This window comes from Seriola dumerili, unplaced genomic scaffold, assembly GCF_002260705.1.
Source record: "Seriola dumerili isolate Sdu_G_001 unplaced genomic scaffold, Sdu_1.0 BDQW01000169.1, whole genome shotgun sequence".
Lineage (NCBI taxonomy): Eukaryota > Metazoa > Chordata > Actinopteri > Carangiformes > Carangidae > Seriola > Seriola dumerili.
Genome location: NW_019174424.1, coordinates 2,422,686 through 2,440,122, shown reverse-complemented (window position 1 = coordinate 2,440,122; position 17,437 = coordinate 2,422,686). Strand labels below are relative to the sequence as shown.

Genomic DNA, 17,437 nt, shown 5'->3' with positions numbered 1-17,437 from the left:
AACTACCACTACTGCAGGCGCATTGCTTTGCACAGCGTCAGGGAGCTGCTAGCGTGACTCTAGACTCTTAAACTCCCCTCTGATTACCATTTTTCATTGAAAGTGGAGCAAAAGACCTCAGCTGAGCTTTGTTAAAGTGTAAATAAAAAAAAGAAAGAGCATCCAAGCGTTTCATGTAGGAGTGAACGGAAATGTGCTGTTGTTTGGTTTGGATGTAGACTTTCATTGTGGACATTTGTTTCTTGACAAAATAAATATGTAATTCATAATTTTTTAATGCGTGTTTTCAATATGATTAAAGCCAGTATGATCAGGCAATAGGATACCACCCAATTTTGGGTAGTCTTTGAAGATAGTGACCATTATAAACAATCCAATTTTGGCCTGGCTACTTCTTTGCATTAGAGCAGAAACAGCAAATGAGTCTTTATGTCTAAATTTGTACTCCAGCATATGTAGTTAGATGTAATGTATTGGTGGACATAGTGGAGTACTACTTTAACTAGAAGGGCACTGAGAGAGCACAGACCTCCACCATAGCCAGTTTATAACTACTCCAGCCAGAAATAAAAAAAAAATAGTATAGTAAATGATCCGGATCTGCCTATAAAGTGAAATGGGTTCTTCCCTGGCCCATGCCACATTCCTCACCAAGTTTGTGCAATATGGTTCAGTAGGTTTGTGTAATCCTTCTGACAAATAACATAACAACATAACCTCTTTGATGGATTTAATAAAGATTGTCAAAGGACCACAGTCATAGCTGCAAATCTGATGTTTGTAATAGGAAGAAAACCGCAGAATAGTGTTTTTGGTAAAAGTGACTTAAGGAAGTGGAGAATAACATAGCTGTATGGACTTGAGTGGCTGCTTCTCTAGCCTCATAAAAGTTGTAGCTGATGCTCTTAAGGTGAGTGGACTGTTTTTTTGAGTGCACTCTGCTACACCATCAGTGCTGCTGATCTGATGTGAAATGCCGGCCAAAACTCATCATCACTGCAAAGATAGCTTCGTGAAGCAAAGATGAGCCTATTGAATAGTTTGATTTTATATAATTAGAGGGGTTAATGTTTGAGTCGAGTGTTCTTCAAGTGAAGATGTGGAAAGGAGTTTGATGTCGGTGTGAAAGAGAGGGAGGCGAGAGCAGAGGATCAGAGTGTAATTGTTAAAAAACAATGCAGAGAATTGGACATAAAGAAGAAGTCATGAGAGGGAGGAGGTGCATAGAGAGCGCGGTTGAACCAGACTGGGCGTTGCAGTAGGAGGTATGTGGCTATTCCATACCTCTACTGTCATCCGTCAAGAGGTAGGAACTGTTAAGAGGACGTGTGTGTGTGTGTGTGTGTGTGTGCCTGTGTGTCTTTGCATGGTTGAGAGCTGTGAGTAGGAGTAATGCTGTGGGGAAAAACAATTACTACACACCTACCAGCCACAATTGCACCTCACATGAGCGGGAAACAGGCTGCTGAAAACAGTGCGACTGTGAAGCTCCTACAGCAGGCAGCGACACAACTGACACAGTACAGGCCATCATAAGGACACGGACGCCTCTGTTGGTGGCATGTCAGTCATCATGGGAACTGGAGAGAGGAAAAGGAAATGTGGTATGTATTTTATTCAGGAAATAGGTCTGTTTTGTGAAAGGATTATGTTGGAACAGATGTAGGTGTCTCATTTTCACCTACAGTACATCATGGTGTTGTGTGGCCAGAGTTTATACACTGAAGTAAATGTAAAAAGGAAGCCTTTAGGGGTTTTATTTGTCAGTGTGTCACCGACTCTGACACACTTACGTGCTTTCTTGCATCACTCTTAACTCAGCTGGGTTGCACATATTTGCAGCAGCCTCACCACAATGTAGTGTTGGCTGTGTTGTGAACTTGCATAAGTGCTCCCTAATTAGCCTGTGTATGGGAATGGCCTCAACCTGTTTACGTGGTTGCTATTGTTACAGGAAGACCAGCCCTACAGTCCTAATCACAGGAGACATCCCCCTCCATTGTCCCGCTGCAACCCTGGTGAAAGTCAGGATGTGTTTCACTGGTTCTGTTGACTCTGTTTTGTTTTTAGTAAAGAGTAAAGAAATGAGTTTTACTTTCATAAGATTGGTGTAATTGGTTAAGAGGGTTGCATTTCTGCATGGTTTAAATATTGATTTGTCAAAGTTATATGACTGTGGTTTAATACCAGAAATCATCCATGTTGTGATGTTTTCCTATAGTTCAGTTTTTTTTCTAATTTTAGATGGCACTGTATGAGTTAAGCCTGATTTTATAGCATGTTTTCAACTATTTTTAGAATCGACAGTGTCTCTTTTCGCATCCCTCTGTACTTACATTTCTTATTTTGAGTGCATAAGTACGTTCACACTCACAGTTCTGGCAACATACAGCGCATTATGGGTATCAGGATGGTGTACTCATAATTTGTTGAGCGTGAATCATTGGACACATCTTACCCTCAATGGTCGCTAAGTAGCTTGTGAAAATGGCAGCCAAGGAAGCTGCAGTTGTTGCAACGGTGAACGATGCACCATACCAATTTAAGTTGTACATGTCTATACAAAGTGGTTTTTTTTCACCAAGTACCACTATACTGTTGTTGGATAGAAGCCATCAGTATGTTTATTGAGTTCTTTTAGCAGTCTGGAATGATTGGTACCATGAGCGATAACGAGAAAGTTAGCTAGCTAGACTACAGTGGGTATCGTCATTTCCAGTAAGTGCACAACTGCCGTGTTCAATTTTAGACAACACTTCCCAATCTGATTGGTTACATGCAGTATCTTATGCTTTTTCCAAGCTGACTATTCAGCAAACATCACCCAATAAAATAGAGAGATCAGTATGCAAGTCCATCTTCTCTACTGCCCTTGGTGCCAAGGATACTGGAAAGGCGTGACTGTCAAGGGCATTTAATCATTTAACTTTGTGATCTGCCAATAAAGGCCAGTCGGTCTCATGAATCAGATCCCAATCTGCCCCGTATCTCCGCAAGCATCAGACAGTTAACTGTGTCAGGACCGAGGTCTTCCTGCCTAGATGCCCATACTAACTTGAATTAGGAACAGGACACTAATGTATTATTCAAAACCCTGAGTAGTTTAAGCTATCAGTTGGTTGGACGGTTAAGTGCTTAAGTAGCATCTCTAGCTCTAATTAATACTAAAGATTTGTAAAGCTTTACAGCCTCCTGTGTTATTTTTCGGACAGCTTCACACACTGCACTAAAGGAGGATCCAGAGTTTGAGACCATACATGTGGAGTGCGTAGGGTTGAAAAATCAACCCTGACTCCAGAGGGTTAACAAATATTAAATATTTTTTGGTGTCAGTAGCAGTGCTGACCCAGATGTGAACAGTACATACAAATACATCCAACTATCAACTGATAGCTTATTTGTCCTTATTTACAGTAACAGAGACAGTGATCACTGGCTCCAACAAAGAACTTCATTGAGGTTATATAAGTGTATCAGTGGTATTAATAATTTGCTTGTGATCTCTGTTTTCCTTTTTATGACCTCTATGCCTGTCTAGAGCAGGGCAAATCATAAGTCATGAGATTTTGCAGCTAATGATTGCCTGTGATACTGTATACCAACTGTGACCACATCTGACAATGACCCTGATACTACAAGATGAAAATCTGATTTGATCAAGTTCCTATACTTTGTGAAAAAGTTTCACATTTCAGATTTCATTTTGATGGGGAAGAAAGAAAATATTTGGCATTTTTTTCCTTCACTTCCAGGATGTGATCAGATCTCTGGCGTTTAATATGGCACAAGTATTTTCCTACCCAAATGCATGGTACATTAACAGAATTCGTTTACCTTAACGGCGTTTTGGAGATGCAAGCTTCAAGGTAGCCGTTCCCTCCTCTTCCATTCCCTCCTTGAAATATTAAAAACGGATCCCCTTGCCGCTTTTCCAAAAATGGTCAGGTCTTGTTTTGCAGGCGCATCAGCAAGAACCCTGGCAACAAATACACTGCATTTCCTGTGGCTGCTTCACAATAAAAGCCACCCTTTGGTTAATTAGAATCTTGTCTTTGAATGTGTGTCTTTGAATGCATCACCAGTGAGAGTTTTCACGCTCACGGCTTGATTCAAATGCAGTAATTAAGGATTAAAACTTTTGAGACAGTCACCAAAGTGTGTTGTTACATAAACTCAGTCAGTGTCCTACTCAATTCAATTGGTTTCACTTGGATGACAAACTCTCTCTCAGAATACACACAGTAAATGCTGCCATGTTCAACTTCTTACTGCCTTAGCGGCACATTGATCCTGGTTGGACTTGGTTTGTGACCCCTCTGACCTTGTCCCTGACCCCCAAAGATGTTGTTGACCCACCTTGTTACAAGTTCCCCAGGAGTAGAGAGCTTAAAGTGATTGTGAGATTTGAAAGGGGGAGGTATAAACTTAGTGACCTCTTTGGAAAAAGTCTGGACACTGTGTCTGTCTGAGAAAAGTCCATGCTTGAAGACCAATGGAGGAAAAGGCTGTTATGATGATGTATTGATTATAACTGGAACAGCAGCCTCCTAAGTCATCATATGAAAAGGCTGAGTGGTTTTGCATTGGTAATCTATTTGGCTGTGCCCGGGGTTAAGCTTGGAGTGTTTGTATATAACCTAATATGGATTTTTTTTCAGGAGGGCTGCTCTCTATGATAATACATATGAACATACACTCACAGATTCCTAGACTTTCATGCATAATGCATCAGATGTCCAGACTCGGCTGTACGGTAGTAGTTGCCCTCACAATGATATCAGATTACTCTGCTTTTTCCACATTGCAACAAAACATACACAGCGGGGGAATTGTTACCCAAAACAGATTCCGTCTGCTCAGACAATTTGTCCCATTCTCTGGTCCAGCCAAGCTCTTTCAGCCAGAGTAGGAGGGATGGAGGAGTGTTTTGCGCATTACAGACGTAGGTTGCCTGCAGGGTCTCTTTGCTCCACAATTACTGCTTTATGAGGCTGCTTAACTGAAGCCAAGAAAAGACAGCAACAGAGGCAGAGAGTGTGAAGATGTCTGGTGGAATGGTATCTGTTCCTACATCACTCTTGAGCATCCTTTTGTGTCCCTTTTTCTTTGACACGCAAACTTTTCAGACTTTTTTTTCTCTTTTTATCCTCTTCAACTTCACAGACCTTTCGCCAAGGCATTTTTTTTTCTAAGATGATTTTTTTTTGGCCTTTTTTGTTTTTATTAAATAGGACAGTATAAAGGATGACAGGAAACAAGGGAAGAAAGAGTGGGTTATGACACGCAACACAGGAGGCATGCTCTTTAACCATTAAGTGGCCAGTATACTGCATCCAAAGTGCTGGATAGCTTCGGAAAAACCCATCCCCGACACTTTTCTCGTGTCGAATTGAGGGGGGTCCTGTGTCTGACCATTTTTGTCAACTTTACAAAACTCCACAAGCTGACATTCACGCCCACGTCCCGCCAGCTCTCTTTTTTCATTTGTTGCTCCACTATTTGTGGCACTTTTCATGTCAACAATGGAGTACAATGCCATGTAAGAATGTCTTTTTGGAAAGATTGTTTTGTCAGCTACAGTTTCCAACGTCCAACATAAACCTTTAAATCAGTTTTTACCTTTCATCAGAATGACAAATGTATGTTTATAGAAATGACTTGCATACAAATCCAAAGTGAGAAAAGATAATTAAAAATTAACTAAAAGTAAAAATAAAAGAGAAAAGCAATACCTTTTTTGCAGACATCCAATTCAAAAATATAAGTTTACAGTCTATACATAGAAATATATCACAAACAGTCCTAGGGTTTACAGAAAATTACCAGAAATATTTTATTAAATCAGTGGCAGCTGTGTCTTGTCCTTTTCATTAAGAGCATTTACAATTGACATTTTCATCACAAAGAAATTGTAAAAAATAAAAGGACACCCATTGTTTATTTTATTGCAGTCAAGCCAGTAAAAACACCTACTTTTGATATCTTAACATTGACATTGACTTAACATGACATTAAGTGTGAATCAACATTCAACTGCACAATGCTAAGCAGACATGGTATTTATACTCCATTAGCATTCAATCCACTTTGCACCTTTGTATGATCATTTACAGTTGGCTCACTTTCATCCCCAGCAAACTCACTTTATGGTGTCCCGCAGGGTTCAATCCTGGGGCCTATTTTATTTTCCATTTACATGCTCCCTCTCAATGACATCATCCACAAATATAATGTCCAGTTTCACTGTGATGCTGTGATCCAGTGACCAGTCCAATATAGAAACCCTCCACAAGTGTCTTACTGAATCTGGTGTAATCTTTGATCACGACCTGTGTTTTGAATCCCAGGTAAAGAAAGTTGTGCAGTCATGTTTGTATCATTTGAGAGATATAGCCAAGGGTACGTTTTTTCATTTCAGCCACAGACCTGGAGAAACTCACCCATGTTATTTATTTCCTCCCTCCTTGACTACTGTAACTCCCTGTATACCTGTCTCAGTCAGAAATCAACCCACCTCCTACAGTTAGTTCAAAATGCTGCAGCTTGGCTCTTAACTCAGTCCAAAAAAATGTGTTCACATCAGCCCTTTACACTGGCTGCCCATTTATTGTAGGATTAATTAAAAAAATCTTTTAATTGCTTTTAAGGCCTGGCTTGGGCGGCACCCTTCCTATTTTTCTGGGCTTTTATCCTCCTGTGAGCCAGGACGCAGTCAGAGATCCTATCTTATAAGCTTTTATTGTGTGATGTCTATTTAATTTCATTTATTTTACTTTGATTTGTTTGTATGTGTCATATTGACTGCTGTGAAGCACTTTGTTACTTGTATTGAAAAGTTTTATACAAATCAAATCTCATAAAGTCTCATATTATTTAAAAATAATTCTCTCTCTTATATTATATATATATATATACATTTTTTTTTCACACACACAACTCCTTTCTCCTTTATTTATCTTTTTTTTCTAGCCTTGCAGAAGTTTGTAGCTCGTCTCTCTCACACAGTTAAAAAAAAGCCATCTACACCCATCTGAATCCCTGCTCTCTTGACTGGCTGCTCATCTGTGATAACATGAGCTCTGTGCCCTCAGAATGTAATAACCTAATGGTCCATGCTGCTTCTGTCACTTTGTCTTACAGTGCAAGACGGGGGAGAGGGATTGATTGAGAGAGTGTGAGAGAGAGATACAGCCGATAGATAAAGAGGAGAGGAAATAACTTTACTTCTCTGTTTCTGTTATTTACAGTCAGGGGGAGAAAAAAAAGTCTGAATTGCAAAGCTGCTTAGCGGTATGATTCAGTTGGGGGATTTGAATCTGCTCTCACCCCCACTTCAAGCACTGGGGTGGAGGCGGACAAAGAGAGAGATAGAGGGGGAGTGTGTTCATGTGTATGTGTGTGAGAGAGACAGTGTAGGAGAAGCACAATCTGGTATAGCTCCATGTGAAAATGACCTACTTCCTGTCAACTCGCTCTCAAATGGATTGCCGTTTTCTGATGTGTGGAGGAAAGAGGGGGAGGTCCGCTGATGGGTCTGGGGGGAGAGCTTGACGTGGCACGGGTAAATGAAGGATAAGTAGGTGGCTCTGGGGACCCTCTACGTGGAATAAAATAATTGTCATGTGTGTGAAGTGTAAATTCTGTATGCACACAGTACATACACATACAGTGTATAGTGTGTACTCACCTGTGCATACAGTGTTCGTTAGCTCATGCAGTAAAACATGCTGCATGTTGCATGATGTGCCGTGCTCTCTCTGCAGTGTTAATTACCCCAAATGAGGGCTCGACGAGAGTTGAGTATCAGAAAGCCAATATTTGAGGGGGCAGGCCTCGCCAGATGCTCAGTGGTCTCTGTGTGTGTGTGTTTGTGTGTCAGACACACAGGATGTTCTTTATGGAAGTCATCTGCTTTCCAAGAGGGGAGTTTCTGTGGTTTTAATTTGGTTTGAAAGAAAATTCTCACGAGAAACTACTTCCTCACATGTGGCTTATGTGTTCTAACACCTCCTGTATATTCTTTGCACATCACACTGTATACACTCATTGGCCACTTTATTAGTTACACCTGCACAATCTAATGCAATCCAATACAACTGTTCTGCCATAAAATCTACTGTCATAAGGGTGTTAATTCAATTATATGCTAGCATTGAGGTCATAGTTAGTGATAGTGTTTCCTCATGTATGTAAACAGAAAGACAGAAAATTATGAACTCACAAGACATAAACAAACTGAAAACACATAAAGACAGAAGATAAAAAAGAAAATATTCACATGCATACCTGCATGTACATACTACACGTATATATACCTATCCAGACATTACCTATACTATATAGCTGATCTTTTTCATATGATAACAATTTGACAATATAAAAGATGTCACTCGTAGATTTACTGTTTAGGTTTACTCTCCCCTCTCGTAGTGTTGAAACAAGCTCTAAAAAGCCATTGTACACTACCTGCTCACCACCAAACACCAGAAAAACACAGAGTCTAGCTAGTGAACATAGTAAAAAGCCAGATATTTCCCTCAAGAGTTGGTAGAGGCCAAAAATAGAGCTAAAAAGGGAGTAAATGTTGGACTTACATTTGCCAGGTGGTCCCGAAGATGCAAATAAAAACATAGAAAACATAGAACTTTCACTTCTTCCACAACATCAGTCTAAATTTCAGCATTTTCTGCCTTTGCCCCATATTTTCAGGCAGCCATTCATCGTGTAAGCACTGACGTTCAACTATATTCTCCTCAGCGGTGTGTAAACCGCCTTATTTGACAGGTTAAATCTGATATGCACGGGGTGTTGAATCAAAAGCCAAATATACAACTTGAAATTTTGAATTCTCAGGCCTGCTGATTCCCTGTCTCTTTGTAATGTCCTGTATTTAATCCTAGGTTTCAAAATGAAATAGCACTTCTGTCTGTCAGTCTATTAATTTAGGTCATGAATAATGTCTTTGGGATGGATTCATTGAACAGGTATGCTCTGTCGAGCTTAATCCCTGTGACTCTGACTGGCTGGTCGGAAGGTGAATTAATTTAATCCATCCTTGCAACCATGCCCCTCTTTCTCTCTCTCCCTCACACATGCTCTTTCATTTTCCCTTCTCTCTGTATTTTCCAGTACCTGAGGACCTGTCTTTGGAGGAAAGAGATGAGCTGTCCAACATACGACGCAGGAAAAAAGAGCTTCTGGATGATATTGAAGTGAGTAACAGTCTATGAATGATATTTTATTAGTTCCAGCAGCGGAAACTTATGATAAATAGGGCTGGGCAGTATTATCAAATTGTTCTAAATTAGTTATTCTGGGCCAACTGTAAATCAATAAAACAAGTTATTGAAGTGTTTTGCAAGTTTGAAGACTCATCTGATGTAATATAGAACATTATTACATATTTGCATTGAACATTATCTTGATTAATGTTTTATGTGTGATTTCTTTTGCAAACAATCGGCATATTGTAATATGTCCACATTACTGCTGTCAGGGGTTTCCTGTCACCTCCCAACTGCCTACTGTCTAATAAAGGCAAAAATGCCCTATAAGGATGATTCTATTAAGACTGTCATATTAATGTTAACCATATCAACCAGCCCTACTGTAACTGTAATCATCAGGGTGCTCTTTACTGTTAAATGTTATGTAACCATCAAATTAGACAGTATTTACTTGTTATTTCACAGCTGCAGTTGGATCCAAATTCTAGTATATGGAATAAGTGACTGAGTCATTTAGCTGTTTTCCTCTCTGCAGCGGCTGAAGTTTGAGATCGCAGAGGTAATGACTGAGATCGAGCAGCTAACCTGTGTGGGGGAGAGGTGAGTTTCTTTAGGTTTCACTGTCTCTTCATGCTGTGCTGAGATGTCATTGCATATTACTCGGTAAAATGCTACAAAATAAAATACCCAATGCTGTTTCTCAGACCTCATTGTGCCATGACTTCAATAAAATAAAATTTTCTTTGATTAATTTTCTGTCAATTGGCTGACCGTTTTCCTCTTCAGACATATAATTGCTTCTGCCGTGAGCCTCACACCTGTCATTGTGTGAGTACGTTTGTGTGTGTGCGTGTGTTAATCCCCTTTTGTTTGAGCGGGACAGTCCCTCAACTAAACATTAGCCAAACAGTCTGTATTCAGAGGCTTTCATTCGATTGGTTGATGAGGTGGAGTGAGGCTGTGTGTGTGTGTGTGTCTCAGGTGCAGCTGGCAAAGGGGCTCAGGCTATTTTGAGCTTACAGGAAGCATAGGGAGCATGCACAGACACACAAAGCTGGAGATTGATAATTTTAAGAAGAGTAACATTAAAATGGGAATTATTCCTCCAATGGCTGCGAGGTTAGAATGAAGAGAGTAATACTGTGCAGTTGAGACAAAATCACATGGGATCATGTATCATGTATTTTTACTGTTTAATTCCACTGTACACTTATTACAGTGTAATAAATAAACAAACTCCTGCCACATCCTGGACAAACCCATCACAAACTGACCTACTGAACAAACACAGCAGCCTGGGGACAACACCACACCCTTAACTGTCATGTGATGGATGTTCCTGTGTTTTTTTGTTTTTTTTACTGCAGCAAAACCACGCAAAGAAACAAACAGATCGCCATGGGGAGGAAAAAGTTCAACATGGACCCTAAAAAGGTCAGGCCAAAACTGCTGCTGTTGAATTACGCTTTTATGATTTGATTTGGCTTCTTGAATTAAAATTTAAAATAGTAAAAACAGACCAAAATAGGTAACTCGAGTGTAAGTTTCTACTCTTATTTTTTAAACAGGGGATCCAGTTTCTTTTGGAGAATGATCTTCTCCAGAACACCCCAGAGGACATTTCACAGTTCCTCTACAAAGGCGAGGGGCTCAACAAAACGGTCATCGGGGACTACTTAGGAGAACGGTGAGCTCTCCAGTTTTCCCTCTGTTTTCCTTCCACCTTTCTTTTTCCTCTCCCCATCTCTATGTCAGATCTGCAATGTATGTGCTCAGACGTGGGCATGAAGCCCCAGGAAATTGGTAGTCTGGATTTATGGAGCAGAAGAGCGATGGGAGACAGTGCCAGTAAAATAACAGAGCGGACATGTAGTTGTTATCAAAAGAAAATCAATGGGGATAGGACTGTTAAAACAACAGGGATTTCATGCTGCCTGGCTCGGCCAAGACAGCGGCTGTCTGTCAGGAAACTGGTGCTGTGTCATAGCCGCAGGATTTTAGTTTCCAAACTGACCTCCAAATATGTGAATCTGCCGCTGTACCCTGAAGCCTATGTCCAGATGATTTCAGTCCAGCGTCTGTTTCCGTTTGGAAAGAGTGTCAATAGTTAAAGGTGTGACATGTGTCCCTCCTTGCCTCCAGGGATGACTTTAACATCAAGGTCCTCCAAGCGTTTGTGGAGCTTCATGAGTTTGCAGACCTCAACCTTGTACAAGCCTTAAGGTGAGTTAACAACCAAAAACAACACTGTGTTTAAAAGAAAAAAAATAAAGTCAAGGGGCTGGAGTGGGTATGTTCCTGAAGGTACTGATGAGAAGATGAAACATAGACCAGAACGTCCAGTTTGAGTCTCTTGAAAGTTATCATGGCTTCAGTATTTGTCTGTCTTGACGGTTGCAAGGTAAACAGTGGAATAACACTGACCGAGGATATATCAAAGTAATCTACCAGAAATATTGGCTTGGCTTGCACATATTCTATTGGCCAATGCATTGAACTGACAGATGACACTGCATTGCTCTGCATCACAGTTAAACTCTTTGCACCAACGCTCTGAATAGACATGAATCAGATGCTGTGTTTTTTTTTTTTTTTTATAAAAAAATATAATAAAGTAAAATTGGCCGACTGTGCTCTAGAAAATATCTGTATAAGTATAAAAGAAACAGCCCCGCAAACATCCCAGAACTACATTTGCCTGATGAGTTCCAGCCTTTACTCATCCTTGTACTGTTTTGTTCTGAGGAGTGTTGTCTTAAGAGCAAAAGGCTCTTGTTCATTTTACTGTAAACAAACTGCTCAGTGGTGTTTTTTTTAATATTTATAATGTCTAAAAACTCTCTAAGTAAGGCTGTCTTCATTTAATCTATTGGTTCTTTCTCTTCTTAGACATGTTGTAGGGTTTATGATTTAATGTGAATATCCATATACTGTTATATACATTTGCATCAATATTTCACGACATGTCATTATGTTTTTCTTCTCCCTTCCTGCTGTTGCAGGCAATTTCTGTGGAGCTTTAGACTTCCCGGCGAAGCCCAGAAGATTGATCGTATGATGGAGGCGTTTGCCTCCAGGTACTGCCAATGCAATCCCGGCGTCTTCCAGTCCACAGGTACTACACAAACACACACACACACACACTACACACACACTGCAGCAGATATGAGTCAGACTGAGTCAGACAATCCAGGACAGACGACATGGGCCAGCCAGACCACCTCAGCCTCAGATCAATGCCTCTGACTGTCTGTCTTCCTTCATCAGACAGTTGGACCTGTTTGGGCTGTGTAAATCTTTAGCATGTGGCCACAGCTCTGGAGAATATGAACATTGTCTGACTACATAGACATCCACTTTCAGAGAATGTGTTTGAGGTTTATTCTCTTATTCTCAGTCTGAACTTGACTGGACCGACATTCCATTTTCCACTGGAGTTTGCAGCTTGCCCACTAATCACACTGTAATCAGTATTCGTGTCTCCAGCGGTGATAATGAAATTGATCACAGGTCAATGGCGGTTAGTGCACATTGTCTGCTGCTCCTGTGTTAACTGAGGGAGCTCTGAGGACACAGGTGACAGCTCAGGTCATGAATATTGATGTGGCGCAGTGGAGACACACCCAGACTCAGTTATTGGTCATCTCTCAGAACTGGTCCGCAAAGGGCCGTAAATTAGAGCGCAGAGGATGTTGACTGGGGCAGTTAGTGTGCGGATGGATGAGGTAGAGGATGGTTCCCAGGAGTTATGATGTGGAGTGTGTGTGTCTGTGTGTCTGTGTGTGTTAATGACTGAGGAGACACTCTGACTTCAATGCAACATGGCCTTGGAGTGCGCCATCTATGTGTGTGTGTGTGTGTGTGTGTGTGTGTGTGTGTGTGTCCCAGAAAATAAGGCTTTTTGTTGATTAAATTCTGTTTTTTATGAGACAGAGTCCTAAATTTGGTGGTAAGAAAATCTATTGATGGATTGCTGTCAAATTAATCACAAGTCATTTGTGGTGTTATATCAATACCATTGTAATGAATGAGCTGAGTACACACCACTGTACGGGCTTTGCTTGTTTTGAAATAATATCCTTTCACATTTTGGATTTCATTTGGATCTTAGAATCTTGATATTATTTTATCAAAGACTCATACAACACTAAGAGATCAATAATTTTAATCATCTCCGCAGAAATCCATAAACTCCCAAGCAAGAAAAATGTTTTTACACACACACACAGATGCGGGCATGTGCTGTATTTTATGTTTCTCAGTTACACTCTTTGCAATTACCTCCGCAGACACTTGCTATGTCCTATCATTTGCCATCATTATGCTGAACACCAGCCTGCACAATCCCAACGTCAGAGACAAGCCCCCCGTGGAGCGTTTCATCTCCATGAACAGAGGGATCAATGAGGGGGGAGACCTCCCAGAGGAGCTACTCAGGGTGAGAGCTTTGACTTTATTAGTTTGTTTCCTTTGACCAATGTATCTGATGAAATGTGTGTTTCATACATTGTGTTGGTAAAAAATATGTCAATGCAACTTTGACAATTAAAAGTGTAAAGTACGGCTGTTTTTATGATGTAGCACACAAATGAGACTATATAGTAGACCTATAGTAAGTTTTTCCACTATGCAAAGTGGGGAGTCATGCCTCACTAATTGAGACCTTGCAGCTCAGCAGAATGAGATTTGATACTGATGCTAATGATGTTTCGTGATCTGTCAAAGAAAAAGATATAAAAACAAAGTTGATCTACCCACATGCTGTAGGCTGACATCTGTACCAAAGCGCCCATGGCTTAATGTAAATGAAACAAACAAACACTTGTTAAAGACTCTCATAGCTCCCAAAGTTGTTGAGGTGTGAATCATTGTCTCTCACTTTCCGACACTGAAATAGAATCTGTCAATGTCATGTTTAACGCACCGTTAATCTGAAGACTGGGTTGAATGTTTGAAGGGAGATAGGGAGATGGTGTGTGTGTGTGTGCTCATCTGGAGTCGTGTGAATGTGAACCAGTTTCTTTTCTGTTCAACAATGTTTCCCCACTTCTCTCTGCAGAATCTATACGACAGCATCAAGAGCGAACCCTTTAAGATCCCAGAGGATGATGGGAATGACCTGACGCACACGTTCTTCAACCCAGACAGAGAGGGCTGGCTGCTCAAATTAGGTTAGTGAGCATCTCTGCACATTCCCCTGCTGAGGGAATGCAAGAAATCCTGGATGACTTTATTTGGTTGCTCTTGTATTTTTCTCTCTACAACTGTGGCTTTATTCTCACAGCGGCGCGAGAATTTAAATGGCAGGATGGAGATTCAGGAACGTGTTCACTCATGCTCTCTCACACACACGGTTCTGTTTTATAAGTCTCAAATCACTGTGAAACTTATGTACATCCTGCTAAAGGTCTAGGCAGGTCTAGAAAGAGGTTGAATGGACTAAAGACTTATGTCTTTAGTTTGGTGCACACGTTCTCATTATACAATCTTAAATAAGATGTTTGTTTATTTATGAGATGTACAGGCTTACCAATACTGGATTTTTGTGGCTGATATCCACATGTGAGTTTTAAAAAAAATCAAAAAACCAACATGGACATTTTTGAAAACATCTTGTTTTTCTTAAATTCAGACTAAGACTTGTTATTGAGATACTTACTGAGCGAGACATTTTACAGTTGAAATATAAACTTCTCTGTCCTCTGGTTGACAAACTATGTAACCACATGGCAACCATGTTTCTGAATTTCCTCAAACATATGTTTGGCATTTCTGTAAAGCTCAAGTGAGTAACAGTGTATGTGTGGTTTTGTGCGTACACATTGTTTACACATCTGGTCCCAGACTTGTGAAAACCATTACACTGTATTGTAATGTAACTTTGGAAGGAACACACACCTTAGTAAATTCTTCTGTATGGGTTTGTGTGTGTGGGCATGTGTGTGTGTGCCAGGGATCTGTATACTTTCCCAGTGAGGTAATACAGTTATTGGTCTTGTTTCTCTCTCTATTTTGCCACATGTTTCTGTTTGTTTACATGTGTTTTTGATTTGGACCTCACTCCACTGCTCCGCAGTTCACACCACATAAAAGACATTTTTTCATGCTACTCCAGCAGTCCTCACATACCAAAGCATCTTATCACCTTTCATTTAAGTCCTTTTTGGAGTGCTTTTAATTATTAACTTTGCAGTTTTAGGTTGATTTATTATTGAACATAAAACTGTGTAGTATACTGGATATTGTTTGTCAAAGGTTAAAGGGCAAACTCACAGGAGGTGATTTGGTTTATTACTACATTTACACACACACACACACACACACACACACACCTGGCTTTGACCTGCACATTCCTCCAACTCTGTGTAACGTCTCTGTAGTCTCATCAAACTCCGTGAGTACGAATGCAAATAGCCCCATTGTGGCTCACAGACCTAACATGATTACATTTTAGTACGGTTTCTCCCTCGAGCCATTTCCCGCACCAGTTCTCACTATAATATTTCTAATTTGACTCTCTAAAAATAAACCCTGGAGGATGTGAAGGAATAAATGCCTTTTTTAGCATATCTCTCTCTATGTCGAGCGGAAATTTGGCCACGCTAATTCAATAGCCAGAGTCTATTGAAATGTAAGGAAACTCTGAGCTTTTGTAATTATGTGTGGCCCATATAGTCTGATGTGAGGCGCCACAAAAACAGGAAGGAAATGCTGCAGTAAAAAATATTGTGACCTTAAGGGATGCTTAGTATAGAGAGGAACTAATCAGGAGTCTTAGGTCAAAGCACACACACACACACACACACACACACACACACACACACACACACACACACACACACACACACACACACACATATTTGGGAAATCATCAGAAATTGCTTGTGTATGCTCATGTGCACGTCTTCATGTTTGGACTCTGCAATTGTGTGCTTGTGCTTGTGTATGCATTTTAAGTGTGCTGTTCTCATAGCCTGTATGCACGCACCGTACACACGTCTCCCACCAGGAGAGCTTCCTCAGTGTCCCCGCTTCACATCTCTGAAGCAAGTGGTGTTTTCCTCCAACACGAGGCTCTGCAGTCACTGCCAGAGGCAGAATTCTGCTTCAAACCAACGTGTTGGACATTTGCGCTCACTCTGTCTTTGCTTTTTTTGGATGTAGTTTGCACAAGTTAACACGTGAGGTGGTGAACTTGCTCCGGGGTTTGGAGAGTGTGTGTGTGTGTGTGTGTGTGTGTATGTGTGTAAGTTTTTGTGCTTATGTGTGTGTGTGCATGTGTTTCTTCAGGGGTGCTTTTGGTGCCACGTTAGGTTCATATCAAGAGCTGTTTGCTCCCTTCTCCTGGGAGCCAATGAGGTTTTATCCTGTTGCCTTTTAAAAATGAATAGGCACAGTCAGTAATAATTTATCAGTTGTGTGAGTCATCATTTAACTAAGCTCAAAGTTGGGAGGGATAGTGGTGATTTTAATCACATGCTTGGTTTGCTTCAGTTTTCTTCTAACTGGCTAGTCTGCATTTTTCAGAAAGTCCAAGGAGAATTCTTTTTATCACATGTTTACATTTAAACCGCTACACCAAACTGGTGGCAATGGAGTGCATTAAACCAAAACATGAGGTGCAGTAAATGATCTGATAAAATGATTTGATAAAATCGCTCAAAGTTCAGAACATGGATTCAGAAATAGTGTTACATTTTTGCTTTTGAATAAATGTAACCTTTTTTTTTTTTACTAGAAAAGCAATCCAGAAGCATCTCATATGGGTTTTTAGAGGGAACTTTTATAACTTTTTAAATGCCTAAAATTAAAATAATCAGTCTATAGATGCTAATAAGAAAATTCTCAGCCGCTAGAAAGCACAAACCTACAACCAGCCTATATCAGACGATATAACAAGAAATACAAGAACATACAATATATTGTCAATATCAGACTTACTTCACATGTAACACTCAAATCTAGATTGTCATAAACTTAAAATCGGACAAACATACTAATCAACCTTTCAGTGGCATGTTCTTCATTGAACATTAAGTATTTATGGATGAGTCTAATTGTCACATGATGCTATCATGTGGTTGATGACAAGCAGCCTTTCTTACTCAGGAAATTGAATTACAGCAATGAACTGACAAACAAATGTCTAGAATTAATAATGTAAAATGCATGCATGGTCTTTTTCCACTGAGTCATTTCTCTGAAGAAAG

At 40.2% G+C, this 17,437-nt stretch overlaps 1 protein-coding gene across 3 annotated transcripts in view; it reads left to right on the top strand.

Moving 5' to 3' along the window:
* The window catches only part of LOC111227096 (cytohesin-3), a 40,975-nt gene that overhangs the window by 17,435 nt on the left and 6,103 nt on the right, over positions 1-17,437 (top strand). For 2 of the 3 annotated variants that reach the window (XM_022752496.1, XM_022752494.1), the window contains exons 1-9: positions 1,472-1,604; positions 9,130-9,212; positions 9,763-9,827; positions 10,595-10,661; positions 10,796-10,914; positions 11,370-11,450; positions 12,230-12,342; positions 13,517-13,665; positions 14,287-14,398. In XM_022752496.1, coding sequence (XP_022608217.1) covers positions 1,562-1,604; positions 9,130-9,212; positions 9,763-9,827; positions 10,595-10,661; positions 10,796-10,914; positions 11,370-11,450; positions 12,230-12,342; positions 13,517-13,665; positions 14,287-14,398 — 832 coding nt within the window. In that variant the 5' untranslated portion in view covers positions 1,472-1,561. Of the gene's footprint in view, positions 1-1,471; positions 1,605-9,129; positions 9,213-9,762; positions 9,828-10,594; positions 10,662-10,795; positions 10,915-11,369; positions 11,451-12,229; positions 12,343-13,516; positions 13,666-14,286; positions 14,399-17,437 lie in introns of those variants that run through there. The other variant, XM_022752495.1, reaches the window with a different exon arrangement.